Source organism: Megalops cyprinoides, chromosome 6 (assembly GCF_013368585.1).
Source record: "Megalops cyprinoides isolate fMegCyp1 chromosome 6, fMegCyp1.pri, whole genome shotgun sequence".
NCBI classification, from domain to species: domain Eukaryota; kingdom Metazoa; phylum Chordata; class Actinopteri; order Elopiformes; family Megalopidae; genus Megalops; species Megalops cyprinoides.
The window spans coordinates 37,073,277-37,086,377 of NC_050588.1; the positions used below are offsets into that span (position 1 = coordinate 37,073,277).

The 13,101-nt window shown below is 42.4% G+C and overlaps 1 protein-coding gene across 3 annotated transcripts in view; it reads left to right on the forward strand.

The window, feature by feature from the left end:
• The window catches only part of LOC118778699 (potassium voltage-gated channel subfamily KQT member 2), a 53,962-nt gene that overhangs the window by 19,386 nt on the left and 21,475 nt on the right, over positions 1–13,101 (forward strand). For all 3 annotated transcript variants that reach the window (XM_036530334.1, XM_036530332.1, XM_036530333.1), the window contains exons 5-8: positions 1,643–1,768; positions 2,110–2,220; positions 2,497–2,592; positions 3,048–3,142. In XM_036530334.1, coding sequence (XP_036386227.1) covers positions 1,643–1,768; positions 2,110–2,220; positions 2,497–2,592; positions 3,048–3,142 — 428 coding nt within the window. The remainder of the gene's footprint in view (positions 1–1,642; positions 1,769–2,109; positions 2,221–2,496; positions 2,593–3,047; positions 3,143–13,101) is intronic.

Here is a 13,101-nt window from a genome sequence, read left to right on the forward strand (position 1 = left end):
CCTGGCACGGAAAATTTTAGCAATTAACCTTTAATGTATCATTTAACATAAACCAAATCGACTGAAATGTAAAGCAGTTTTCCCCAAAGTATAAGTGTATTAAAAATGCAAATTGCCCTATATTCATGGATAAGGCAAAAAAAAACTTTTAATGCTGGTGGGAACTGGTGCTGTTGGCCAAAAGTGACTGCAGTGGGTGAGCATTCAGCAGTTACATGTTCGTATTCAAGTGGTAGGATAATGAGTGAATGAGCCTACCTGCTTGGTCTGTAATCTTTATGCCCTCTTTTATTTTAATTTGTGGATTTGGATTTTTGTCACAGACAGTACAATGCAACAATACACACTTTTCCTATTTTTCAACTGTAAAGTAGGCTAATGCAAAATAAAAAATGAATTTAGAATTTAATTTTGTTCCTTTTTTTTTACATTGAGTTTGAAGTGATTAGCCATAGTCATAATAGCTTCAATAACATTAGAGAATTACCGGATCTAATTGGATTCTGATGTTAATTTGAACTTCTCTAGAGACAGTCTGGAAGAGAATATAAATAACAGAAACACTGTTGACATACCATGAATACAGTAAGTCACTGGTCCTTACATGACTGATGTACAAATGTTTGGTGTATCCAACTAAACCCCTTTCCTTGGATATTATATTATCATGGTACCACCCAGAGTGTAGTTAAAAAAACTTGAGGGACTCCTACACTAGACCTACAGTATTTGAGCACTTTTTATAATGACAGGCCACAGATAAAATACAGTAGTGTTGTTCTCTGATATATGCTGACCACAAAAAGAAAAAAGTCTGATTGTATTTTTTAAATCTGCAAGCCTTTTCTACTATATACATTTTCTTTCATAACCCGACCAGGATGGAAGAGGCATTTGGACTGCTGCCCATTTTTGAAAAATGAGGCCAGAGCAATTGTTATTTACACTGACAGAAGCAAAGCTGTCACGTACCTTGGCGTTATGCAAACTCTGCAAACCCAGATAGTCATCACTGCTAATGTCTAGAGTTATACTGACACACAGCTCAAGCAAACTCAAATATAATTAGCCTGTAATCCCAGTTCCATGGACAGGGGAAAGATATTGATAAGTTGCGCTAGAATCCAGTCAGGTAAAAGCTCTGTTGTGCTAGATACTCTCCTCCGATCCTTGGGGGTGGGTAGTGGAGTAACATGGATTGCCCGCTCAGTTTGACACATGGACAATGACATCAATTCGTCAAGGTCGCTTTTTTGATATGCATCTTTGATGTTAGTTCTCCTAACACTGGCAGCAGTGTAGCATAATGGCTAAGGAGCAGGGCTCGTAACCGAAAGCTGCTGGCTCAATTCCCTGCTGGGGCGCTGCTCTGCTGTACCCTTGGGCAAGGTACTTAACCCGGAATTGCCTCAGGAAATATCGAGCTGTATAAATGGATAACATTGTACAAAAAAACTGTAACTGATGTAAGTCGCTCTGGATAAGAGCGTCTGCTAAATGCCAATAATGTGATAATGTAGTTCATCTAATAAAAGTTTTCCTTGAATGACTAAGAGGGATCCATTTTGTGAAGGTTCTTGAAGGAATGTGCCCTAGTATCTGTGTAGGAGAAACTACAACACTGCCTTTCCGATTCTTGCAGGAGCTGATTACTGCTTGGTACATTGGATTTCTGTGCCTCATTCTGGCTTCTTTCCTGGTGTATTTGGCTGAGAAAGAAGACAACAATCAATTTGAAACCTATGCGGACGCACTGTGGTGGGGACTTGTAAGTCATTCTTTTAAGACTTGATAGATGGACTCCACAGAAAACACTGCATACCTGTTAAAAGGGAATTACAGTGGTTTAACCCAATGATGAACCTTGGAATTAGATTTCCGGTGTGTCATTTCCAGCTCTTACTGGATTTGTCATACTCTGCCTATGCGCAAGACCAATTACACCATAATGCCTCAGAGAAAATAATAGCCGTGGTAGTGAAAGATTAATGGTCAAGTCAAGATTTAGCCCTGTCTATTTAGCTTTGCTGAAAAAGCTCAGATATTGATTATTGAGGAGCTATGTGCTATGTGTCAAATATATATGTATATATATTTTTCCTTTCTCAGATCACCCTGACTACTATCGGCTATGGTGATAAGTACCCAATCACGTGGAATGGACGGCTTCTTGCCGCAACCTTTACTCTGATCGGAGTGTCATTTTTTGCACTTCCAGCAGTAAGTACTCTGAAATTTTCTGGAAAATTGTCCTCAAAGAGGTGTTTTGCTAAAAGGACCCACTACTGTTTGCATTTAAAAGACATACAGAAACTGAACAGCAATAAAAAAAGAATTTTACTTAAATTTGAGAATAAAAAGAAAATTAAAAAACAGATGTCTGTATCACCTCAAGATGCAGATATAGGTTTTAAAACAGTGGGACCTAAGCCCATATCCAGTTATGATCACTGATAGAAATGCTTTTTGACAGCCTGTGTTTTTTGTCTTTGAAAGGGAATCTTGGGTTCAGGGTTTGCCCTGAAGGTACAGGAGCAACACAGACAGAAGCATTTTGAGAAGCGTCGCAATCCTGCAGCGGGTCTAATCCAGGTGAAGTATAGCACAACACCAAACTGAATGCAATATGGTACATCAGTCTGAGTATAGTGACTCTACTCTGAATGCATTGGCCTAATAGTGAGTCTAGTGTGGACACAATACATAGGTCTGAGTATAACGACTGCACTCTGAATGCAATACATAGGTCTGAGTTACTCCAGTATAAACTAATAGATAGATCAGTCTGATTATAGCATCTGAATACTCAGCATAAGAAGAAAGTGTTGTTCTAGAACAAGGTTGGGCACAGGAAACATTCTTCAGAGTTAGCATTCTGAGCATGGTGTACATTTAATAAAACGGGTTCATTATCATTTCCTGCATGCACATGCACAGTATTTTTCCACTATAGAGCATGTGAGTATCAAATTGTTTACCCAAATGCATAGCTATAAAATAGATGGCAGTTGAGCTTACTCTTCGTTTTTAAACTGTTTTCTAACCAGGCCGCATGGAGGTTTTATGCCACAAACCTCACACGGACAGACCTGCAGTCGACGTGGGATTACTACGAGAGGACCGTATCCGTCCCTATGTACAGGTACTGCCTGGACCTGCTCTTAAACCCGGAGTGAATAATAAGTCAGACCCTTTCTTTCCGATTCTGTCTCTGTGGCCTGTGGGTTTGAGTTAAACAAACGGTTCAAAACAGAGAGTTCACAAGTGGGGGTTTCTGCGCCGTACCTTGAAAGTGAGAAGGGCCTGATTTGGAGCGTGTTGGCTCTTGGTGAATTGATGTTCTCGCAAGCTAACTAATAAACTGTTACACAAAGAACTTCAGTCTGGAGCGTGGTCGAAGATGAGGTAGAAACAGGTTTTATTGATGGTCTTCAATACAGCAAGACTTCATACATGAAGGTCGGCTTCAGGTACTACACGCACTAAGTCTCACTTAGAGTCTTAAGCCTTGCACACTCGTCCTCACGCTCAGTCTGTCTCTAGTGCGGCTAGGTAATTCTCGCACCCACACCTAGATATATGTACACGACTCTGGTCCGTGCCACGTTGTTGTTGCGTTGCTTCTGTACTAAACAAAGAACAAAGAACATCTTATACCATCCCTGAGCTGTCCAGAGTGGTTAATTATAACTGTCCTTGCATCGCCTAGAGTCTGGCGCCTAATTGGAAAAACATTGCTTCTGAAGGTATCTCTAGATTGATAAGGAGTACACTCTGACCCAACTCCTCTTTGTCACAGACACTGACAAGGGAGGCAGAGTGGGAGAAAGTTCAGCCGGGTAGAGAACCCCTATATCACCTAAGAACAAAACCTTTATTATAAAAGAAGCTTCTAGGAACTGAGGTACCTTGGTTGTGCTGATCATCCCAAATGGTTAAACATGTCATGACTAACCTAATACTGAACTACAGCTACATGAGTGATTTCTACAGCTATATGAGTGCTCGAAATCATAGGCCTCACCGTTGGGACGGCCTTGTGCCACGTACACACTTTCAGTGTGCCTTGTGTGCATGATTAGTTCAACATAGCAGCATCTCTTGGAAAGTAGGCCACAGGTCACAACTCCGTGAGCGGCCTAAAAACTACACAGTCACATTATACACTGTGCATACTAATTCTACCAAACTAATCAGTCTACCAATATAATGAGCACTAAATAATCACCACTATTCTTCAGTCCCCCGTCTGATCATTCCCAAACTCATCAATGATCACAAAAAAGGAAAGTGATTATATGTGATAGATAAAGTGATTATATATATAAGCGAAGCGAATCTTATACTCTCAAGAGCATAGGCATCTTGCGTTTCTAGCATTAATAAAAGGAAAGGAAAGCTAATAGAAAAACGAAGTCTCAGTCAAGTTCAACGTCGTTGTCATCTGGGCCACACGTGCAGGTGTCATAGCTCTGCTGACCAAGCAGGTTACACCCTTAAAAAACAAACATATGCCCAAAATCAAAACAATAAAAGGTGTCACAATCTGAATGATCTGGGGTAACAATTCTCCCGCCCAAGATCCTAACCATGTCTCCCAGCTCCACTTCTGAGATGCTTTTAAGTGGGCCACTTGCTCGTAAATGTCTTGTACATATGTGGTGACATTAACAAACGCATCTGGTACATACGTGCAACATTCTTGTTTCAAAACTGCACATGTTCCGCCTTTATCTGCCAGAATAATGTCTAAGGCTATGCGGTTTTGCAACGTCATTTGACGCACTGAATGTAGCTCCTGATTTATCAGTGTCAATGCTCCTGCTGTATCATTAGCAATTTTGTCTAAGGCAAAAGCCATCTGCCTAATCTCATCTAATGCGACAGTAATACCATAAGTTGGAACTAATGAAGCAAAGAAACGTTGAGTTGGGGTAGCAACAGTTTCTGTGCTGTGGAACACGTCCCTCTTACCTCTATGCTTGATGTTAACCATACGCATAGCTGGTACTACATATGCCGTATAGCACGATCCTGACCATTCAGCAGGCAAATATGAATAAGCATGCTTCCCACAAACATACATTGTCCCATTTGGAGCGGCTTTGTCTTCAGCTCCTAAATTTGGCATTAAAACGAACAAGGATATTACAGCAAAATGTCCATGCCAATGCATCGCTTCCCATGGTCTTAAAGTAGAAAGACTATAGTTACATGAACTTCGTCCCAAAAACATACCCGTACCATTGTTTTCCCAACATAACATACCCTCAGGCGCATAACTCAATTTCACTCGCTCTGGGGGGCTTGATGGAATTGGTCGTGTATAGAAGGTCACGTTTCCCTCAAAGAAGGGGCTTTGTGTGTCATTATATGCTGTAGCATAGTCGGCTAATGTGAATGGAACTGATACGTATGGATATGTGTTAGAAGATGTTGGCAATAACCCACACACCCAACATGAATCTTGTCCCTTTGCCCTAGCATAGCTGTGTGCCATGGCTAGAAATGTGTTATCCCTGTGCGTATCATGATGACTGTCATAATGTGCTTGAACTTTCAAAAACAACACAAACACCACAACAAACCACATATTCATCATAGATGTTATCACACAGAATGTCAATATATCAGTTCATAGATGATCTTGAACGATGTTCCCAAAGATTCTGTCGTCGTCCCTCAGGCACTCTCGATGACAAACGAGGCGATGTCGCAGCTCAGGAGGAGGGTCACTCGATCCACAGGTTGATCCAGGCCAGCTCCTGTAACCTCTGACTGCCCAGGACTCAGAACCCTGAAAGATACACAAACACACAAACACACAGGAAAACGACCAACACATCATAGCCGTAATGACATTTTAAGCGTCCTAACTAACTGTCAATTCCAGTAATTCCACTACTTTCCCCCGTCTGGCCCTCCAGCAGGGTCGTAACACAATGAGAAGTATTAACATGAAACAGCATGAAACATGTCATTTCATGTTTTCTTCGTCTTTAGGTAACCCCTGGAACATACTGCCTCCAGTTCTACCCTCCGACTCTTCCCATAGCGCTGCTGTTGTACTCTCCCTATTCTTTTGGGGGCTCAGCTAATTTACAATGACTTGCATGAATCCATTTCTGCTTCCCCTGCACCTTGACTGCAGCGTCTGTCACCAATAACACCTGATAGGGTCCCTCCCATTTCGCTTCCAATGGTAACCTTTGGGGCTTGTGAACCATGACCCATTGACCAGGTACTAAAGAATGTCCCCCGTCAGGTGGCTGTTTCCACGCCTCCACCACCTGCTGGGCAGCTGTTCGAACTGCTTCAGTCAATTCAGTGCAATAAGAAATCAATTCCAATTCGTCAATTCATTGGCGCACATACGTAAGGTCCGTCGTTCCGTTGTTCAATTGCCGCTGCGAGGGGTTGCATGGAGGGGACTACTCGTGTCCCAGAAACAACTCCAAGAGTTCCCTCTGCTTCTCTTCACTCAGGTTCTTGAATTCCCGAACCAAGTTGTCTTCAGCATCCTTACGTTGTGGACCGTTGCCTTTTCGGTTTCCCGTGCGGCATTCTCTAGCCCAATGTCCGTACTTCCCACACTTCCTGCAGGCTCCTGTCTTGCCCTTCTGATTCTTCTGCTTCTGTGCAGCCACATTGCGGATCTTGCATTCAAGATCTGTTTCCACTCTTCTTGCTGCTGTCACCAGGTCTTCAAATGTTGTGCGGTTATCTTCCCATCCAGGCGTGCTCAACTTGACCGCCTTCCGCACTTCAGGTAACAGGCCTTGCATGAATGTTGCCTTCAGTGGGCCATTCGCATTCCCTCCGATGTTCCGTTCATTGAGGCCTTCTATTCCAGAATGTCTCAGGAACAGCTTGGAAAACCGGTCTGAGTAGTCATCAATTGCTTCTCCGGCTTTCTGGATGCAGGCAGCAATTTTTCCCCAATCTGTTGTTGCTCTTGTAGCTCGTTGGATCCACAGACGAATTGCTTCCCAGGCATTACCCAAATTCTGTCTATCATCTCCCAATGCTGTTTCAACTTCATGAGTCACTCTAGCGATTTCAGCAGTGTTAAGCACTGTACACAGTAACTGAAGGCCATCACTGGGATGCAGGCGATAGATGTGACGCAAACGCTCAATTGTTGTCCAAGTCTCCATCCCTGCCTTGCGTGGATGCTGCAGGCCTTTGGACCACTTATCAATTTCTTCTGGCTTGCATGCTTTGTGAGCGTAGATCATCTGATCCCCGTGCCTTTTCACCACTAGGGGCCTTAAGCGCCTTTCACTGTTGGGCTCAGAATCATCTGCAACAACCGTGCTTTCCTCGTCATCATCACTAGAGGCGCCCATTGCCATTGCTCTGAATGCATATCGTCTTTCAAACTGAACTGCTTCCTCCATTTCCGCATACGGGTAGACACTGTAGGGAGGAGCAGTGGGGCAGGCGTGAGCTCCCCTTTCAACTGTAGCTCCGCCCCTGCAGTAGGGCTCCTGCTCCTTCCCATTTTCTCTCAGTCTGCCTCTGAGCTCCGACAGCTCCTCTTCTAGCCTCTTGCATTTCACATTCTTTTCTCTTATCTCCTCAGCCAACGCCCTGACATTTTCTTTCTCGTGACTCAATTGCCTCTCAGACTCCGAAATTACTTGCTTTTCGTATCTTTTCCGCAATTGACCCAACACCACCAAAGTTAATGGCACTCTTTCTTTTTCAGGCACACGTTGCGACTTTCCCCAAGCTTTCTTAACATCATCAATTGGCCACACACCACCAGATTCAAGCTCAATCCCATACTTTTGCTCAATCTCTTTTTCAACTTGTTCCAATTTAAAAGTGGACCGCAAATACGCCGTACTCATTGCCACCATTGTCTCAAAATCAACATCGGGCGCAGCTCTCCCACCCTTCTCAGTAGTAGGAATCTGCTCCGTTTTGTCAGCACCAGGTTCAGAGTTTCCCTGAGCACCCGCCATTATCATCAATCTCAGGCTGTTGTCACACCAGTGCTAGTTCTCTCACTAGGAAAACTCAGATGTCTTTTACACACTACTCTCCTCCTCCCGGAGAGTTTCACTCCGTCGGTTGTTTGAATAGAGCTCTTTATCCAAACACCGTAAACCACAAGATATATACACACACACTCACTCGCTCACTGTCGACAGTACAAAAACACATAAAACAAATAAAACACATCAACGTCTAGACAGCTCTTCCGTTCCCTGACGGGCTTCTACAGATCTATTTCAAACTGTAGGAATATCGCGATCTTCCGTGACAAGGCACGTGCATCCACGAATTCAAGCGTACACATACAAATGCCAATTTTCCACCAGTGTACCCTTACTCGTAGGATATCCGCTATAGCGCTCTCCCAAAGGAGCTATGCATTTAACCGGTCACTACAGACTCTTTTTCTCTGCAGTCAAGGTGCACCACACACTTTGCAGTTTGCAAATTTTCTTTCACCCTCGTGTACACATCAAACATACAATGATTACAGCTCCCTCATTGTAGGCACGTATCTTCACAGTTCTTTGTCTAACTGTTAGCCTTTACTTATAGTGTTACATGTACTCTGTAAATGTCTCGGTTCTTTCTGGAACCCAGCAAGGTAAGGAAAGGGGCTCACCAATTGTTAGAGAAGATCAACAGATGTTGAAAGCGCGCAAGTGTCTTCTCTTCACTTTCTGGCAGGATCTCTCCTTTTCCTCGTGGATCCGAGTCACGGCACCAAGTTGTTGGCTCTTGGTGAATTGATGTTCTCGCAAGCTAACTAATAAACTGTTACACAAAGAACTTCAGTCTGGAGCGTGGTCGAAGATGAGGTAGAAACAGGTTTTATTGATGGTCTTCAATACAGCAAGACTTCATACATGAAGGTCGGCTTCAGGTACTACACGCACTAAGTCTCACTTAGAGTCTTAAGCCTTGCACACTCGTCCTCACGCTCAGTCTGTCTCTAGTGCGGCTAGGTAATTCTCGCACCCACACCTAGATATATGTACACGACTCTGGTCCGTGCCACGTTGTTGTTGCGTTGCTTCTGTACTAAACAAAGAACAAAGAACATCTTATACCATCCCTGAGCTGTCCAGAGTGGTTAATTATAACTGTCCTTGCATCGCCTAGAGTCTGGCGCCTAATTGGAAAAACATTGCTTCTGAAGGTATCTCTAGATTGATAAGGAGTACACTCTGACCCAACTCCTCTTTGTCACAGACACTGACAAGGGAGGCAGAGTGGGAGAAAGTTCAGCCGGGTAGAGAACCCCTATATCACCTAAGAACAAAACCTTTATTATAAAAGAAGCTTCTAGGAACTGAGGTACCTTGGTTGTGCTGATCATCCCAAATGGTTAAACATGTCATGACTAACCTAATACTGAACTACAGCTACATGAGTGATTTCTACAGCTATATGAGTGCTCGAAATCATAGGCCTCACCGTTGGGACGGCCTTGTGCCACGTACACACTTTCAGTGTGCCTTGTGTGCATGATTAGTTCAACATAGCAGCATCTCTTGGAAAGTAGGCCACAGGTCACAACTCCGTGAGCGGCCTAAAAACTACACAGTCACATTATACACTGTGCATACTAATTCTACCAAACTAATCAGTCTACCAATATAATGAGCACTAAATAATCACCACTATTCTTCAAGCGTAATGAATTCCCTTTTTATTTGATAGTCAGAGGAACCATGCTTTGGTACACTTTGAGATGGACTTTTATCATCATATGCATACAAATTGACAGTAACATGCTCTCTGTCTCCACTGGCTATATTAGGTTATCTTTTGACAAACAGCGTTGGGTTACACTGGGCTGATGACTCACAGAGCTCTGCCTATTCATCTATCCTCTTTTCCTGCTGTTAGTGTCGTGGTTTATGAGAAATTATGTCTATCCTAAACAACTTACCTCAACATACCTCAATGGTTTTATTTTAATGGTAACATTAGCATTTACAGTGAAATGTTGCTTAAACATGCTTCATTAACCGATTGATTGAAAAAAAAAAATCTTGTCTCACTCATTTTCCTCTTTTTCTTTTTAATCTGCAAGGGATGAAAGTCGCTTTTGCCTGTTTAGAAACCCATTTCAACCCATTTCACCCATTTTTTTTTTAAACTACAACTGTTCAGCATAATGTCCCCACAAACAAGGTCTATTTCCAACATGTTCTTATTCATATCCTTCTTATTTTTCAAATTATACATCACAAAGCAGCATTTACCATTTATAACAAAAAGCCCTTTTTATTTAATAACAAACATGAAACAAAAATATTAAGATATCACTCTGTAAAGGAGTATCTAGGTGCCTGTGATCAAAAGAAAAATTTCAGAAACAAATTTCACAATTCAGATAGTCACATGACACTCTCATTTAATCGTGATTGATTTTCCATTATTGGGACTTGACAGCTCAATTCCTCTGTTATTCATCAATAATGGCTGATTGATTCCTGGCCCTCCCTACTTTCCCAGAAGGATGCTGCCTTATAGGTTGATTAAACCCATTCCAACTACGTCAGCTTCCTTTTTTCCATCCATCATCCTTTTTCTGCTTCTAATTGGTACACTAAGATGAATCTGATTTCAGATATAATTAGCTTATTTGTTCAAACTCAAATATATGGAATTGGATTTCATTTTAGTGGTTGGATTGTCATTTTGCCATCAAAGTAAAAATTTATACATTGGTCACTCTTGGCACAGTCATGTGGACATTGGAGATGCAGTTGACTTTTCTAACACTAAATGAAGCTATTAAAGCTTATAATAAATGAACTGTGGGGGCCTAAGCTTGGGGTAGGTTGAGGTTGATGGACACCAACTCCCCAAGGACAGGGGGGGGGGTCAAAGAAATGATCCCAAGGAATCTATATTGATATTCTCTCCAGATTATTGATTCTGGGAAGGGTTAATATTTATACAAAGACAATTTGACCATAGCAGCTGCAGTGGAGGACCCAGAGATCAATAAAGTCCCTTCAGAGCAGTGTACTCTCACTGCGACCACTCCCAATCACTTCTAAGATGGTTGTGGCCTTTGGCCTCCTCACCACTCCGGGGAATGAGGATATAATTAAAGAATGTACAGGGTGGTACTGGAGATTCTTTACACATAGTTTACCAGAGGAAAAACTAACCAATTCTTCTGTTTATCCAAGGAAAATTGCTTGTTTGGAATCTCAGATACTGTCTGTTGCGTCAGTCAATTCAACCCCTGCTCTGCTCAGATGTATTTGCCTCTGTTGATGGCCTTTGTCCTTCAATGCTTCTGCCTTCTTTTATACGTGCTGCCCGTGCTGTTAACCTACTTTCATATGGCCTTCACAGGAGCTACATGAGCAGTGTGCTTTGTGCTGAAGAATCGCGTGATATATGATTAATTTGTACCAAAACAACCCCCTCTGTTTTAATGCCCTTAAAATTCCGGTAGTTTATAATTGAGGGTTATGTAGGCGTGTGCATATTTTTCCAGTAGTGCTTCATGTCGTCATTACTACAGATACCGCCTCCTAGTAATGATAGGGTCATTGCTAAATCTGTCTTGGGGGCAGATCAAAGGTCTTGGGGGAGATAAAAGAAACATGAGGGCTGTAGTTTCGATGACTCCGCTGTTGGGATGACAGCACTGGAACAGGAGAAAAACGCGCATCTCACGAAATAATCAATGCTCGGTTTAAATGAAAGATGATCGTTTCTGGAGAGTGAGTGTGCTGTTGGGGCTGTTCGTGTGTTCTGCTGTAGAAATGAATACTCTGTAACTATGTACGTCAGGCCTTGTGAGAAGCTGAAGCAGTACGCCTTTAAAATACCTGTTACAGAGTGAAAAATGAGCAATCCACTACTGTGTCATTCAGCCTCAGTATGTGTTTCACACCAACTTGGGCTAAGCTTGGTTGATACTTAGATGTGGTATTTTCTGGAAAAATCAGGGGGGTCACTTCAATTGGTGTTGGTGGGTCAATAGGGGGGGACCTTATGTCCTCAGCACAGCAATGGGGACACTGTGGTGTAGGAGATGCTGTATTTTTGATGAGACCTTAAGTCACAGTCCTGCCTCACTGTGGCCATTCAAGATTCCTTGGCACTTACGACAAAGAGCAGTTGTTCTGACCAAATTTCCAATTTGGCTGTCTCCATCTGGCCAGTCTAATCAATCCCCAATTTAATTAGTTAAATAGACCCCTTCCTTTCCACCCACTAATGTGTGGTGAAAGCTCTGGTGCAAAATGGCTGCCATGCATCTCCTCCCCCCCAATGGCTGTTAGTAGCTGGTGATGGTTGAGGTCAGTCGCCCTGTGTGGAAGCTGTATAGCTATATATAGCTGCAATTACAGTGCATAATCTCCTCTTCAGAGTAAAGTGCTTCGCAGTCCTTAAAAGGCGTGAAAGACACTAAATTAATCAAATTCATTATTGCAAGTGAACATTCCTGCTCATAACACACATCACGATATTTTGCAGAAGACACAATAAAATGATGAGGTTTTAAACCAAATTCTTCATTCGTTATTGCATAGAGGAGCTTGCCCATGTTGCTCTTTACTGTGGAGCCTTAGTTTCCACACATATTTTATTGAAGTATCCACTCAACTTGTGTGCTGTAATTACAACTTTCCCTCAGGGCAAGTTAACTGTGACCAGTATTAAGGCCTTACTATTGATTAAACTTCAAGTATTCAAACCATTCCTAAAGAGCCCATCATTTTCAGATTGTCTTATAATCGATGTGGTCACATTAATGCTCCCAGCATGTCTGTTGAGTTCAGGATTGGGGGGGGGGGGGGTGGGGGGGTCTTACACTTTGGAAAATGTGGTAAGACACTGCCATCTGCTGTGAAAAAGGGCTCCTTGATAACTCGTACTGCTCTTTTAAAAATGACTAAATGATGCAAAATAGTCACAGCCTCGTTGAATACAGAGAAATCCATTCGTGATCACAGCGAAACTTCTTGTCTTATTATAGCGATGACACCCACTGATGCTGAGGATGCTCCGATGAAAAAACCCTGATCTATGAATTTAAATCATTTCATCATGATTTGAATCTGAACCATTTAATCATTGAATCATTTTCAAGTATTATCT